The 17,500-nt window shown below is 46.4% G+C and overlaps 1 protein-coding gene across 1 annotated transcript in view; it reads right to left on the bottom strand.

Annotated features, from left to right (window-relative positions):
• The window catches only part of LOC134436030 (regulating synaptic membrane exocytosis protein 2-like), a 50,453-nt gene extending 37,906 nt beyond the window's left edge, over positions 1-12,547 (bottom strand). The window contains exon 1 of the mRNA XM_063185059.1: positions 12,381-12,547. Within this exon, the coding sequence (XP_063041129.1) occupies positions 12,381-12,547 (167 nt within the window). The remainder of the gene's footprint in view (positions 1-12,380) is intronic.
• Between the last annotated feature and the right edge of the window lie 4,953 nt (positions 12,548-17,500).

Here is a 17,500-nt window from a genome sequence, read left to right as displayed (position 1 = left end):
TCTCTCTCTCTCTCTCTCATTCTACTCCTGTTTGTGTTTATCTCTCTTCCTCCTTGTCTCCTATCTTCTTCTCTCTCTCTCTCTCTCTCTCTCTCTCTCTCTCTCTCTCTTTCTCTCTCTCACTTTCTCTCTCTCTCTCTCGTCTACTCTCGTCTTCACAGTCACTGAGACTGCATCTGGGCAAAGCTCTGTATGTGTGACTGGCAGGTGCGACCGGTGGTGTAGTCTTGCAAAAGAGCTTGTCTGTCAGGGCTGGACAGTTCGTCTGGTGTACAGGGCATTTTCCCTGTGGGACGACAGTCCTCATCTTTTTCTGTAGGAACTGGCCCACATTTACAAGGGGGTGACCCATTGGTCGTTTAAGCAATAAGCCACAAGAGGCCGTGGGTTATGCTCAATTGATAACAGGCAAAGTGGGGCAGAGTGGGGCACGACGCGCATAGAATCTTCAGGTGGAAGGTGTAGGTTTATGCTCGATTGACAACAGCTATCAGCCAATCAGAATCGAGAACCTGACTGCACAGTGTTAGATTATTCAATATAGGCAGTGGACTGACTCAGGCAGGATGTGCGGTAGTAGGAAAACTGGCTTGTATGTTTTTGGGGCCAGTTTAAGCCAACTTTTTTTTGGGCCCAGTCAAGTCCTGCTGGTTGTCTCTGCTGTTTCCTCCACCTGAGCTGAGCTGAGCTGAGCTGGGGTAGCAGTGGCAGTACAAGTCAGGGCTACCGATAGGCATAAGCAGAGTAGGCAGAGCGCTTAGGGCCTCAACCATTTTGCCCCCAAAATTAAGGCCTCCTAAATTGAGACTGACAAAAAAATATGGTGTAGTTCTATTTGATCATTTAATTATGAGGGGGGGCTCCTGACCAGTTATGCTCAGGGCCTCCAAAACCTTATCAGCGGCCCTGACTCCTAGTGTTGGGTGCCTGGCTGGCTGCCTGGCATTGACCAAACACTGGTCAAGGGCAGGGCGCTGCACTAGTGACCTGTGGACAGACACCGATCCCTTCGGGTGACACTGTGCTTAACGGTGGTGACAAGTGTAAGTGCCAGGAAGAATGCAATTGCTATACTGTAGTAGCAAATGGCACAGGAAAATTAAAAAAAACTGACGTGGCATTGGTAGCACATGGAGAATTTCTTAATGCGTGACAGGGCTTGACACTGGCACCTGCCAACCGGCCAAATGCTGGTAAAAGTTGGCTGTGGCTGGTAACAATTTCAGTGTCACTAGCCAATTTGGCAGGTAGCTTATTCTATGGTGACAAATCAGAATAGCTTATATTCTGCATTTTGCCCCTTGTGTATCAATTGCTTGCATCTAAGTTCAAGAAAAAGCTCAGTTACTCAGTTTCTATTTGTTTGTTTTCTTTCCGTGTATAAACCCATGCACTCATCTTTTTGCTTTAAGCACCTCATCTTCTGAGGTTATACTGTACATCAGGGCTATTCAATTGGAGGCCCGGGGGCCACATGCGGCCCAGATGCAGTCCACATGCGGCCCAGGCAAGGCCCCCAACTGAAGCAGTATACATTTCAGTTTTGTTACTGCAGTACAACACATTATTTGCTTGTGAATCTTCTGCTTGTCTTATACATTCACATTCAATGTGGTTAAGTTTTAGGTTAGAGGAACATGTTTAACATTTGTTTGTGGACTACTGATTTTAAGTGTCATTTCAGTGGTCGTGATGTCTGAAAATGTGCGGCCCGACTGCAGTTCTTGGTTTCGAAATGTGGCCCAGATGAAATTCTAATTGAATAGCCCTGCCTTACAGTGTCACGATAAAAGAAAATGTGGCTAGTGGATGGCTCGGGAAAACCACTAGCCACAGTGGCCGGCAAGCGAAAAAGTTAATGTCAAGCCCTGATGCGTGAGTGTGTACATGACAGAGGGGGGTAACAGAAGGCAGTTACCCAAAAACACACAGGCCCGACAGGAAAGCATGTGAACACGAACAGGCTTTTTTTCATTGAACAAAACGTAATGTAAGCTTATTTAAATGGCTAAGGCTCCAGTGTTAACTGTATGAGAGTTGAGGGGGGAGTCATACACTATGGGAGATATCCTTGTGTGTGTGTGTGTGTGGGAAGGGGGGGGAGGTGCGTGCGTGCAATCATGTACAGCTGCCTAGCCGACACCTTTAAAAAGTTTCTGAGGGCAGATTGACAGGCTGCCTCATCAGGAGTGACAAGGCCTGCCAGCAGCCCTGCTCCCCTGTGTGTGTGTGTGTGTGTGTGTGTGTGTGTGTGTGTGTGTGTGTGTGTGTGTGTGTGTGTGTGTGTGTGTGTGTGTGTGTGTGTGTGTGTGTGTGTGTGTGTGTGTGTGTGTGTGTGTGTGTGTGTGTGTGCGGTCTTTAAGAGGTCGGGCGGGATGAAAACACACATGTGCACCTGTCACAGCTAAACACTCTCTTAGCACAATGCAAAACACACACGCACACACACACACATACACGTGCACACATGCCTCACGACACACTGGTGTACACACACACACACAGACATAGACACATGTACACATACACGTACACACAAACCTCACAAAGGTAGACTGGTGTAGTACACACACACACACAAGTACACACACACACACACACACACACACGCTCACACACGCTCACACACACACACACACACACACACACACACACACACACACACACAGCACAGCCAACAAAGTGCCAAAAGAGTAGGCAACAACAGCACTGTAGCTATCACAACATGCAATTTGCAATTAACCAATACAAATACAAGCGTTCCGTCCTTCCTGTTTCGCGATAACAGAAGCGCGCGGTACTTTAGCCAATGGGGGATGCCGTCATAGGAAGTGGGCCAGCGAGTCTCGGTTCTTGGCAAGAGCGAGGCCACGTGTCGACACATCAGATCACATCTCGTCACGCCCACGGACCACAGCGATCTGATCAGGGGGGCGATGAGAACAATTACGGACCAGGACATGTGCGTAAAATGGACGGGCAGCCTCAGAGCACAGAAGCACATATACATATACTATACTATACACGTAATAAATATAGTACATGTATACACTATATATCGCTCCAAGCCAGAGGCTGTTATAAAGAAAGTAACGACAATTTCGTGCCGTTCACACACACACACACACACACACACACACACACACACACACACACGCACACACAAACACACAGTAAAAAAAATTGAATGTCAAATATTTAATAGTTAACTTAAACATTCTGCAGGAGTGCAGTATTATTTCAACTCAACAGCTTCACAATATTACATAGAATTAACTCACTGACCACATGCTACACTGACCACTGATTTTGAGCAGGACCAAACAGGACAAACGAGTTAATTTCAACTCATACCACATACCATATTCTCTCCCTCTTGCTCTCTGTTTCTCTCTTCTGATCTTTTTTCTCTCGATCTCTCTCTCCCTCTCTCTTTCTATTTCCACTTTTCTGTAATTTCCCATTCTCATACATACAGTATACTGTACAGCGCGCCGTAGGGCTGGGTTCAAAAGATCGAATCGCGATCCAATATCGATTCTCGTTCGAAAAGGGCACTATCGATTCACAATTTGTGGATCGATCTTTTATAGACCATTATAGCTGCTATTTTCTCAACCACATCCTGTAGCTCTCTTCCACAGTTTCCCACTTATTTCTCACATACCAACGTATTTCATATTTGTGTGGGCATCAAAGGTTGATATATTTAGGTTTTTATAGTTGGTCTTAGATTTCTAGGCATAAATGGGTTAATGTGACAAGCCAGCAATACAAAAGATCAATATCGAATTGAATCGAATCGGATCGTGGATCGAATCAGATCGCAACCTTCTGGATCGGAATCAAATCGATCCAGGAAATTTGGATCGATTCCCAGCCCTAGCGCGCCGCACAAACAGAGCCAGACATCATTACAGTACACACTGTAAAGTACGTGCACCACAAAGGAACCTTCAGGAAGGCCCTGCCGTGGCTCATACGGTAGGACACTGCACTAGGGATGCATGATGTATCGGCCAGATGTATCGGTATCGGCCGATATTTGACATTTCTCAACACATCGGACATCGGTCCGATGGGTAAAACTGGGCCGATGTTAACGCCGATGTTTTTTTTAATATGTTACGGTTCAAAAAGATTGGACTTGACAGTGACTCATTGTTTGTCTTCTAGTTTGTCTCTATTTTTTATCTAATTTTATCACAGGGACTTAAAAAATGTTTTTGGAAATAAGAGGACATTCAAAAATTCAGTTTGTTTGCATTATTGTCAGTCTGTATTAAATGTTATTTCTTTAAAAAAAGCAACAACAACATCGGTATCGGTTAATATCAGTTATCGGCCAAAACCGCAATATCATTATCGGATATCGGTATCGGCCAATATTTTTCACATCGTGCATCCCTACACTGCACTGTTACACCGGAGACCCGACTTCCGATTCCGGCCCGGGGTAATTTCCCAAACCTGTCCTGTGTCTCTCTTCACTGTAGTAACCTAAGAAACTCGTAAGAAAGAAAGAAAGTATGTAAGAAAGCCCCCCAAAAAATATTAAAAGAAAACTTCAGGAAGGTGTGTAAACTACAGTTACAACTGTAAAAAAAAGAAAGAAACAGCACACGCTCTACACTGAACACAACCTCCCACTCCTAAACACACACACACACAGACACAGACACACACACACACACACACATACACACACACACACACAGTAGAGCTGCTGTCAGTGATGATAAAATGTGTACATAACATGTTGTATTATTGCTCCCGGGGGGCACGGCCCCGTGTATTCCCCCTGGCGGCTGGTGCTAGCTGCTGATGCTGACGCTAGCGTTGGCTCTCTGGTGCTGGAGCTGGTGCTGGAGCTGGAGCTGAGAGCTGGCCAGGGGAGGGAGGCTAGCAAGGGGGCTAATGAGGTGATCCATAAGGCCTGTCAGCCAGCCAGCCAGCCAGCCAGCCAAGCCAAGCCAGACTGAGTCTGCTCCACAGCCTTCTTTCCTCCGCTCCACTCTTCTCTCCTTTCTTCTCCTCATCATGTCTCATCTTCTATTTTCCCTTGTCTCTCTATGTGTCTTCCCTTCTCTTATTTTCTCTTCTCAACTCAGCTCCTCTCTTCGCTCCTCTGTCCCTTCTCTTCTCCTCTCTTCTCTTCTCTCTTCTCTTTATGTCTTGTCCTCTATTTTCCCTTGTCCTCTCTTCTCTGCTAAGCTCTTCCCTAGTCTTCCCTTCCCTTCCTTTCTATTCTCTGTGCATCTCCTCTCTTCTCTCCTCTGTTCAGCTCTTCCCTTCTCCTCTCTTCCCTTGTCTAACCAGCCAATCTCTAGTCTTCCATTCCCTGCTCCTCTCTCATCTCATCTTCTCTTGTCTTCCCTGCTCAGGTCCTCTCCTCTTTTCAGCTCTTCTCTTTTCCTCTCCTCTCTACTCAGCTCTTCTCTAGTCTCCCCTTCACTTCCCCTCTCTCTGCCCCTCTTCTTTAGTATCTCCTTCTCTTCTCTTCTCTTCTCTTCTCTTCTCTTCTCTTCTCTTCTCTTCTATTCTCTTCCTTTCTTTCCTCTACTGGGCCTTCTGTTCTGTTCTGTTACCTTCCTTTGCTTCTATTTTCTCTTCCCTTTTCTCCTCTGTTCCTTCCCTTTCTGTCCCCTCCCTTGTCTTCTCCTTTCTTCCCTTCCGTTGCCTTCCCAGACATTAACCTACCTAACGCTGCTGCTGGTGCAGCTGGTTGTCTGCTTGCACAACCTAGACCGTGCGCGCGCGCACACACACACACACACACACACACACACACACACACACACACACACACACACACACACACACACACACATACGAACACACATAATGCCAGACAGCAGCACACCTGCACAATAGTAACCAGGCCAAGCTGTACTGATAAGAATGAACAATATGGGCCGTCGCCACACTCAACACTGAGGCATTGATTCCGACACCTAAAAAATGTTTGCCTCCAGAAGTTTATCAGTTCAAGAGGTGCATGGGTCAATGACGTTTTAGCAGTTAATGCCGCTATTGTATGGATTTAATTATTTGTGTTGTTTTTAGTGGATTAAGAAACATAGAATCTAAGAAACATACTCATTGCAGTAGCCTACATTAACTAGAAATTACTAATATGGGCATTGGCTGTGGTTGTACCACTTGACGTCTGGGTCCAAAAAAAACAAAACAAATTGACCCGCAGACATGCACGACTTGACAACCTGAAGTACAACTTGCCTCAAGGAACCTTACTGTAAGGCATAATTAGCATAATGCACAACTTTCCTTCAGAGGCAAGAGTCCAGAGCCAAAAATTCTGAAAGTCCTGGTTTTAACTGTCCAAGCAGGATACTTGCATTGTAGCTTCTGAATTCAGGTTGCCCATCGCTGCCCATCACCAACAGGTATAATGGGCATAAGATAATAATGATCATAACACTGCCCGTGAAAAAACCCTATCAGGTTGAGCCCATATGCTACTCTCGAGGAGTATATGGTTGGGGGTGTGCACTGCAGAAGACAAACTGGTTTGACTGGTCAAGGAACAGCTGGATTTAGCACAGCAGCAGTAATAAGACCAATTAATAGTCAATAGAAGTCAATGCAGGAAGGTTATGTTAGATATGTCAATATGTCTATATGAGAGATATTTATAAGTCACTTTAGGCTGGTACATCGGCCCAACTGGTCTGGCGGTGACTCAATGGTCAAATCCCTCCCTTGGTAGTAGGATGAACGTGTGTGTGTCGATGGCTAAAGTGCCCAAAGGCATCTAATCCCACATTGCTCTAGGGATTGTAACCAACACCTTTCATACCAATACCTGTAGTAATGATAAGCTGCTTTGGATGAAAGCATCAGCTGTGTGTTATGCAACGTACCGTAGTGCAATGTCTGTGGTCAAAACAATGATACGAACAGTAATGTACAGTAATTGTTGTACAAATACAAGTGAATGTACAGTGATTGTTGTACAAATACAGATGGCCCTAACAGTACAACAGCTCGCGCCAAATGCTAGAGGCGACTAAATCACTTGAGCGAAGTCTTTCAAGTGAAAGCGAAAGCTAAAGCCGAAAGCCCAACTGGGAAACTCCAACTCCCATTGTCATTGTGACACAGCACTCCACAGTACACAAGTGTTCACTCCACACAATAAAATTGCATTTATGCCTCACCCGTGCAAGGGGGCAGCCCCCAATGGCGCCCTAAGGGAGCAGTGCGGCGGGAGGGTACCATACTCAGGGGTACCTCAGTCATGGAGAAGGATGGGGGAGAGCACTGGTTAAGTACTCCCCCCACCAACCTGGTGGGTCAGGAGTCGAACTGGCAATCTTCGGGATACAAGTCTGACACCCTAACCACTTGAGTGCAAAGAAATTTCTTGTGTACTGTGGAGTGCTGTCACAATGACAATGGGAGTTGGAGTTTCCCCGTTGGGCTTCCGCTTTCACTTGAAAGACTTCGCTCAAGTGATTTAGTCGCCTCTAGCATTTGGATTTCTTTGCACTTGACTGACAACCCCGCTGGGATAACATCCTACGCACCTGCCCAACTACAGAGGTGTGCAAAAGCGTCTTCATTGAACTGACCCTAACCACTTGCCCATGACTGCAAAACTGGTGACATGAACATTTCACCATCAAGGGGGTGAGGTGGCATATCACGCTAATGCACACGACCAGAGCTCTATATCAACACCAGCCAACCAGCCACACGCTGGTGAAATTTCAGTTGGACTGGTAAAAAAAAAACTCACAAGTCAAAGACTCTGATGACTCTGATGAAGATGCTTTGTCGAAACGTTAGTCCAATGCATTGTAAATAAATAAGAAATAGCTGAAAAGACATCTGTGTGGCACCAGATTTCTTCCCTTTCAACTTACTAGTCACTTTGACCCATTGATCAGCTTGTGTTTGGCTAGTAAGATTAACATCTACAAACCATTTTGACTGGTGACGAAAAAAAGGTATTTTAGATCCCTTCAGCACACGCCATGTATAGGCTACAGGCCCCTCGGGACCCAGGTTAGAGCCCCGTCTGGGTCATTGCCCAGTCTTGGGCTGAATACCATTTTTACCCATCTAGTCTATTTTTTCCCTTACTCTGCCCCCCTCCCCACCCCTCTCTCTCTCCCACATGTCCCTGATTCCAGCTAACCCACCAACAAGCTTTTTTATGCAAAAATATATTTTTAGGCTTTTTTTTTAGGCTTTATTTCAGATAGGACAGTGAAGAGTGACAGGAAGTGAACGTGGAGAGAGAGAAGGGGTAGGGATGGCAAATGACCCAGGCCGGATTCGAACCTGGGTGGCCCTTGGTATGCAAGCCCATATCATGTCTGTGCGTGTGTGGAGGGGGGGGTTACTGCACTATGCCACAGCACCCCGCACCCACCAACAAGCTTGCCCACCAAATGTTCTGCAGGGGGAAACACTTATCAGGGCTTGGCTCCAGAAGGGGGTGGCTTGCTTCTGCTTGTGTCATGCATGCACTAGCACACCAGTGCCCAAAACAGCACATTGCAGATGGCTTGACGGGTGAGTCAGAGCATGTCTTCTCTTTTCGACTCTTCTCTCCCTTCCTCTCCCTCTCTCCACACCACACCAGAAAAGACCAGCCGGTTCTCTCCCAAAAGAAATTACCTCAGCGGCAAAATCCCTATTCTCTCTCTCTCTCTCTCTCTCTCTCTCTCTCTCTCTCTCTCTCTCTCTCTCTCTCCAATTCTTTTTTTCTCTAGACAGTAAGACTTCCCACTAACCGTCAAGTTTCTCATCATAAAGGCACAGTCATCCAATGATGATGTAAGCTACATTATGACCTCATCACCCCTCCATCCCTCCGTTTATCCGTCCATCCATCCATCCATCCATCCATCCGTCTATCCACCACTAAGTAGAGAAAAGATAAATATTTGCTTCAACCTTTAATACATGTGGCTTAAAAATCTGAGCACATTTACAGTACAGCACCGCTCCAAATCTGAGTGGGCTGTAGCGTGGTCTACCTACAGCAGTGGTTCCCAACCTATGGGTCGGGACCCAACTTATGGGTCGCCAAAGATCCACAGGGGGTCGCGGAGCCCTCTTGATTTTAAGGGGTTTCATTTTAATACCATATATAGCCCATTTTGAATGAATGACAAATGCATAGAAACACCAAAATTTAAGTGCTACATTAAACATTCATTCTGTTTTTGAACAAAGAGGAATTGAGGAATAAAATGATAACTAAAATGAGTTTTCGCAGGAAACAGAGCGTATCACGTGACTCCCTCTCATGTGGGAGCTGGGTCACCAAAGCTTACAATGGTAAAAATATGGGTCCCTGAAGAAAAAGGTTGGGAACCACTGACCTACAGTGTACACTGCTCGCTGGGTGCAACACTTGCTTGCCACGCCAGGTCTCTCACTCCAGCCCGTGCTCAGCTGAATGGCTTGATGGTGCATGGATAAAAAGAGGTGCGGTTAAATGACTAACATGAATGTAAATATTAGGGGCGTGGGTTGCTAGGATAGCACCAGCGCTGCCAGTGTGTGGGTAACGTTGCAATGAGTTTGTTCACCTGTCCACTGCCTCTGACTGGAACTGGCTTTAAATGCACAGCAGGCAGGCAGGCATCCCAGACAGAAAGACAGACAGACAGACAGACAGACAGACAGACAGACAGACAGACAGACAGACAGACAGACAGAAAGACAGGGACAGAGTACGACTTCATGGGCCCCTGGGCCAGACAACAAGAAAAGCCCCCCCCCCCCCCCCCCCCCCCCCCCCCCCCCCCCCCCCCCCCCCCCCCCCCCCCCCCCCCCCCCCCCCCCCCCCCCCCCCCCCCCCCCCCCCCCCCCCCCCCCCCCCCCCCCCCCCCCCCCCCCCAACCCCCTCCATGCCATCATGAAGTTCCAAAAGATCTGTCGGATTAGCAAAGATGTTATAGAGCCTTCACTGTTGAGGATTCTGGGTTGTCCCCTGACAAAATTTGAAAATACAGTAGTTTAAAGTTAGCCTGATAAACCAGCCTAAATGGATTGGATGCAAAACACTTTGCCGTCCAGCAGTTGGCGATGGTTTTCCAGGCACAATTTTTAACACAATATGAGAACACAAATATTTTATTGAAGCGAGGAGGCCTGGGCTTCAGGGCCCCCTTGGCTCTTGGGCCCCTGGGCCTGGGCCCGGTAGGCCCGTGCCGTGCGACAATCCCTCCATGCAGCCAGCCAGCCAGTCAGCCAATGGGTCGGGCTGGGCACATCGTGTTCTGCCTGCCCTGCCACCCTTTGTGTCTTTCACACGCGTATTAGAGCATCAGGTTCACGTTCACACACCTACCACACATCGTGCCATGCCATGCCATGTTTGTCTATCTGTCTGTCTGTCTGTGACTCTCTCCTCTGCTGTCAGACTCAGCTGTAGGTGTGACACGTGAAAGGTGTGGCTGTGATGAGGGAGGTTTAAATCAGGAAGACCAGTTTCTTTTTTTTATAAAATAGGTGTTGGGGGAACAACACACAAGTATCCGCCCAGTTCATTTTTATACACAGTAAAAAAAAAAAAAAAAAGAATTAACACAAGGACAAGGTCTACTCTGGGACATAATACACTCTTGAAGATGCTAAACTGAATCTCTTAGTGTTGAAAAGATGCACTGGGTATGAAAGGCAGAGGAAGTACATAGACAGCAGCTACTGTAGCTTACATGGAGAGCTTCACGCTGCAGTTTACAAGATTTTACATTTCACCCCAGAGAGGTGACAGGCCTTCAAACTCAAATCATGACAAGAGAAAAAAATGAAGAGTTCAGATGCAAAACCCCCTAAGTGCCTTTTCAGATAATAATCTTAATTCATTTTTATTTAATACAAAGCTATCAAAATTGCATATTTTTTATTTTATTTATGTAATATAACTATTTATATGTATTATCAAGTACATGAATGTAAACCAAACCAACAACGGGGTTCTCTAAAAATATAGAAGTGCAGGTCTTCAGAAATGGAGTTAAGGGGTTTTGCATCTGAACTCTTCAAATATATATAAATGTAGGACCCTGTGGCACGCAAACTCATGAGATACCATGACCTCTGTTGCAAAACTATCTCTGTGCTACAGAGTTGTGCCAACAGCACAGTTAAACACACACACAGAGCAGCACATAAAACAGGTGCCTATTCAACATACAGTATGAAACCTAGTCCCAACTGTCCAAAATAATGCAGAAAGTCCGGTCATGGAAGCTATCTGATGTACAACCAGGGAGCTTTTTTTTTTTTTTTACAACGTGGAGCAGGCGTGGACACAGTGCATCGTCTGTGGCAAGTGGCTTCTCAACAAATCGAGTGTGTAGGCTAAGCTCTTTCTACAAGATAGCAAAGAAGCTCATAATAACCCTAGTATGATCGCAGTCATAAAACCAAAAATCTACTTAAGGCGGCCAGCCAGCCCACCAATACCTACAGTGGTGTACCATGAAAACTACAGCAAAAAATGATAAAGCAGTAGAAAATAATCCAACTTTGAATGGAAGGTGTGTTAATGACGTTCAGATAGGCGTTAAACCTCCACCACACGCGCCCATTCCCGCCACAGTTGACAGCTAGAATGTGGAGTGAGCGAGGACTGCGAAATCCATCTGTACTTTCAACACGCTGGCGGACAGCGTCGTGGTGCTGAAAACACGCTTGGTGTGCAGACCGAGACAGACAGCAGCTAAAATACTCCACACATTTCGCCTGATAAATCATGAATGAGAAATGTATCTAAACGCTAACCACGAGGGTAGAAGCGGAGAGCGTGTCCGTCTCCGGATCACAGCGTATGTTTGCCTGACTGGGAGTAGTTCTGGTCTAGGTAATCTGTGATAAAAGGCGGTTGACGGGATTTTTAGCCGAAGATGGCGCCCGTAGCTAACCCAACCCAAAGGCGACAGCACTAGGCCCGCGCGCTGAACGGATGTCAGCTACCACGAGAATTGGCCCCTCTAGAAGACTAACAGCAAATACTATCGCAACACCATTTGTAAACGGTCTGCCGAGTTATCAAGGGAAGCAATCAAATCCAACCAGGCGCTTTGTCTTTCAACGGAACACCCACGCCTTCGTGTTAAGTTTAGGCAGGATATTTTGCATGGCTCCATAATGTCAACATTTACATTGACGGCAGACGAAGGCAGTCATATTGAGTTACCAAAGTGAATTCGGCTTTAAAAAAGACACCTGTGTATGACAAGATTCATTTAAAGATGAGCGCACTGAGATGCAGCAACCCATTTCAGCACCACTACAGACTGCAGCACGAACCTCAGCCGCGCACACAGTGGTTAGCTGCCTGTGTTAGCCAAGTCTGTTCTATTCAACAAATGTCAATGGAAGACACTTACTTCAACATGGACTGCTCTTTCTCCTCTTCCTTTTTCTGCCGATCCATGACAGAGAGGATGATCTTTCGTTCATCCTCGGTTAGGTGGCTTAGGTCCGGCATCTCCGGCTGGGCGTCCGGCGCAGGAGAAGGGGTCGGGCCGCCCCGAGGCCCGACAGGAGCAGACATCTTCAGATGGAAATGCTACAAAAAAGACCCAAAGTATTATCACCCATTAGAACTTATATTCCGTGCAATGTCATAACAGGCACCACACAGTGCCGCCTGAGCAGAAGACATGGCGAGAGCGCATGCATGAAGCATGGTTCATGTGGACAAACTTCAGCAGGTTGCTGCCCACAACCTATGATTCCCGCTGTAATTATGTAGTGTTTTCTTAAATAGGCCTATAGTCTATGAAACTAAAAACTCGTTAAATGTCAAATGCTATATACCGTGTTCCCTGTCAATGTCCACACTACTTATGTCACCTCAGCCATTACCTAGAAGCCCATCCTGAACAAGCCTGTTGTATAGCTCCCGAAATCTACATGATCATCCGCCGACATATCGCTGTAGTCCGACGCTGTAGGTAAGCTACAGCGGGCGGTTGAACGTTGCTAAGCGGCTGCTGAGATGTTGTCTGCGATTCGCGGCTCCAGGTGAAAAGACACCGTGACTCTTGAACGACACAGCGTCAAATGTGGTCCTGGGGAACGAAAAAAGACCCCTAGGTTCATGCATAAACCCAAGAGTGCCCTCCAATGACACCGCTTAAAAGCCATGCATTCGACTGGATTTCAGAGGCAGTAGAGAGATCAAGTTCTTGCCTTTTTATTTCGCAGTCATGTTAAATCCATTCTAACCCATAGCTGCTGGCTTGGTCTTTCTATGGAGAGGTTAGCCGCATCTTCGTGTACGCCTGGCCTCGTCGCCTTCTTGCGGTTGTTTTGCGTCCTCTCTCGCTCCCCCTGGTTCCCTCCTGGTGGATAATTCTTGGAGATTTCTTGTATGCTCAAAAAATGGATGCAATGGGGTAAAAGCACGATAGGATGGGGTGGGTGGAGTCACAGCCTTACGTAGAACAAAGATCAGCTGCTCCCTGCGGGGAGGGGGCGGAAGTAAGCCGGTGCTGTGGCACGTTCATTGACAGACTAGACATGGTGGAGAGCTACGGGCTGGTGGCAGCAGAATTTTCAAAACGTAAACTGGATGATAATAGTTTGAATCGCATTTTCAAACGTTGTCAGTGTTGAATCCAGATCCAGTTGATAATCCGCCGATGCACTCACCAGCAAATAAATATGCTAACAAGCTTGGTGACAAAATTCTAGCACCATGGTCAGCAACAGGTCGGAGGAGCAACGGTAGCCAACGTGTCAGAGTAGCAATGCATGACAATGTGTGTTAGCTACAAACAATATTGCACTGGCCTGTAAATAATGCTTTATTATAGTGCAATTGTTTGCTTATGTATTGCAATAATACTTTTTATTGTAGGCTATTACAATTTTAAAGCCATACTTCTGACAAAGCTATGCAATCAAATAAACAGTAGCCTATATCAACCAGTAGTGCTTCCATTGTTGTTCTAGTTCAACTGAAGAAAAGCTAACACTTCTGCAAAGGCCGCAGCCTACAGTGTGAGTATGAAGAATTCTGAAAATGGGATTCTGTTTGTTGATGTGGTCTTGATAATGCCCTGAGGTCTTCCTTTGCTTGCTTCTTGACAATCACGACATGCCATGGCATAAGGCAGAGCCACCAAAACTACCACAGAGCCCAAATACTTGTGGTCATAAAGCTCAGCAACATGGATGTGGTACAGTTAAGATCAGAGCTAACCTGACCCTTCCGTGGCCAACCGGTAGGACACTCGCCATGCGGTTGACCCGGGTTTGATTCCCGGCCCGGGTCCTTTGCCGACCCCTCCCCATATCTCTCCAAATTCGCTTGCTGTCCACATCTCACACTGTCCTATCGAATAAAGTCGAAAAAGACAACAAAAAAAATCTTTAAAAAAGATCAGAGCTAACCTGACTCTTGCCATCTGGTATGTTTCGCCTCCATCTTCACAATACCATCTGGGTATCCCCACAACCGACACATTTTCGAGTGATGCTCCTTATTAAAAAAATCCTTGCATGTGATTGGATTAACAACCTGTCGTCATCTTTACTGACGTGCCGCTTCAGCCATTCGCATTGAATTTGACCCGTGACACAGCTGAGAACGGCAGGTGGCAGAAGAGCCATAACGCTGCCCATCTATGAACAATCCCACCCAGAGATCCTGATTGGCTCATTCATTCAGAAATGATTCTCATTTTCACAGTCCTCAGATGGTTGCATGAGGAAACCAGAACACCCTTCCGTGTCTGTTGGCGAAACGCAGCCAAATGGCACAAGTCAGGTTAGAATTGGGTCTACTAGGGAAGCTGTGGCGCAGCGCGCTAAGCCCCCCACATCTGAGCTTGGATGCCCAAGGGTTGCACCCAGGGTTTGAATCCGGCCTGGGTCATTTGCCATCCCTACCCCGTCTCTCTCTCCACATTCACTTCCTGTCGCTCATCACTGTCCTATCTTAAATAAAGGCGAAAAAGGCCATAAAAAATACATACAAAGAATTGGGTCTACTATGACCACCAAAAAGGAGCTGCAACACTTTTCACCTCAAGAGTTCTGCATGGAAGCCGCCGAGTGAAGGCCCTGAACTGACTAAACGAGAACTTCAGGAGAAGATGACGATCATTCTCCTAGACTTCCAACAGAGATGGAGGGCTCGTGTAGCCTGACAAGCCAGACCATTCATTTTTAATTACTTTGCAATTCACAAATGGTCTGGTAAAACCAGGCTAGGGCTTCATGAGGGGGTGAGGTCATTTTGAGCTAGCTCGCCACTTGAACTCGCAACCTACCAGTCAATGCTCCAGTTTGGCATGGGAGGCACTGTACTATTAGCCTGGTTTTACAAGACCACATTAATTACACCGTAATTCATTTTTGGTCTGGATCATCCTCGATGCCCGGGAGGGCTTGGGTGGGAGGAGTGAGCTCAGCTCTGGTTTGAAATGAGTGGGCCAATTGCTGACAGTTGACTTCGAAGAGGGGATGTCTGCGCTTCAGCCTTGGTGGTGCTCACCGTCGAGGACAGCAGTATAAAGACAAGCTGGGCTACTTCACAGTGACTAGACCCAGAGATGACTGGAGCACTCAGCAACTTTTTTTAGAGGTTTTTTATTTTGGTGCACAAAATGACAGACGTTTCGGCGCACCTGCGCCTTCCTCAGAGTCAAACCATACTGGTGATACCACAGTCAAAATAAAGACATCTTCCCTCCCTTTTGCTTTGGCATTGGTTCTTCAGAAGGGGGTGGGTGTCTAGTCACTGTGAAGTAGCCCAGCTTGTCTTTATACTGCTGACAGTTGACGTTCAGGACATATTGTTATGCGCCCAAGTGCGTTCGCTCTTTGGTCAGCCGTCTGGTGGACGACTAAACCCTCACCAGAGAAGCATAATCAGACCATTTGTGAATTACGTAACAATTCAAAATGAATGATCTGGCCTGTCAGGCTAAGCTTAACCAATGCTCTGCCGCAAAACTTGGCATCAGTTACAATCATCGTGCCCACCAGAGACCCTAGACATCGGCCTTGGAGGTGGCTGAAGCGGCTAGGGTGCCGTGTTGTTGCACCTGGGAGGATCCAGGTTCAGTTCTGGGCAAAGAAACACGACACAGAAGAACAATCTCTCGGGGGGAAATGCATTGGCCACGGTGTAGTACGGGGGCGTTGCCTGAGGACACGAGTGGATGGAAAATTAACTCCCTTGCGCATTGGTCAGTGGGTGCGATGGATACAATTTCCATACTCCCTTGCGCATGGTCAGTGGGGGCGACACCGTGATGGATCATTTGTGGCCAAATTAACTGAAGCTGTTGGTCAGCAGTAATTGCTGGGGGTAAGTATGGACAGCTGACAAACATTCCCACTGTCCTATGACCTGTTCCACACTCCGACCCTCGCGGAAGTGGCATTGCATGCTTCCCTGATGCTTCTATCTATCTCTCCTTGGTTCTGGGGTGGGGTAATTTCCTGATCCTCCCCCATTTTTCTCTCTCACTCGTCACCTGTCACTTTCCTTCCTGTCCTGTCAAAAATAAAGGCAACGCACATCTTCATTTCTTTCAAAAAAGTGAAAATTCAGTTTGGCTGGTAGAAATTAAAAATTACTAGCCACTTTGACTGGTAGTGAGTTAGGGTAGTAAGATGTAACATCCCAAATTAGCTAGTGATGAAAGAAGGTGAATTTATACCCCTGGTGGCAGGATTTAGCATGTAGCCCTTCAGAATCTCCCCACGGTCCTATTCTGTGTGGAGAGCTGTAGATACATCTGTGGACAAAATAACAACAGAATACCACAAAGAGCACAATCACTGTAGGTGTATTAGTGAGAGAAATCATAGCATCGTCAGTTGAATATAATGTATGGTAATGCATTGAACATGATTTAAGATGTTATCTACAATTGACTTTAAACGCATGAGACATGGACATTGTTACCAATTTCCTCTTACCAGAATGGCAATGACCATGTCGTCGTAACATATTAATAAAGACTGTGTAGAGTTATAGTATTGTAGTGTCATGGTAGTTAAGTCTTTTCTAGTACAGCACTCCCCTGGCAAAACAGTATACATAATGAGGCTACCTTTTATGTGTTTTGGAAGTGCAGAACATGCAATTGAAGCCCTCATGGGATAACATGCTGCCTGCTCTGGGAAATGGCAGGATCTGGCCCTGGGGTCTTATGTACCAAGTGTACAGTAAATGAGTGCAAGCATGGGTACATGTACTTGTGTGGATTTCCTACTGCATCATTGAATCTTTCTTTTTTTTAATCAATATAAAAATCTGCATAGACACATGTGCATGCGCCAAAAACACAAGTTGAATCACTCTATGGACAAGTTTTCACACACACTCTGATGGTAGGCCTACATCCCATTTCATTTGAAATTCAGTGCACGTGAACTTTTTTTAACCTTTTTAAACTGTGAGTCCTGTGAATCCTAGTATATCCAAACATTTGTGCGAGAAAAATACAGCTTTAAGGTGCATAAGCAAGCTTTGTCATGAGGG

Source organism: Engraulis encrasicolus, chromosome 20 (assembly GCF_034702125.1).
Source record: "Engraulis encrasicolus isolate BLACKSEA-1 chromosome 20, IST_EnEncr_1.0, whole genome shotgun sequence".
NCBI lineage: Eukaryota > Metazoa > Chordata > Actinopteri > Clupeiformes > Engraulidae > Engraulis > Engraulis encrasicolus.
This window is presented reverse-complemented; position numbering and strand designations above follow the sequence as displayed.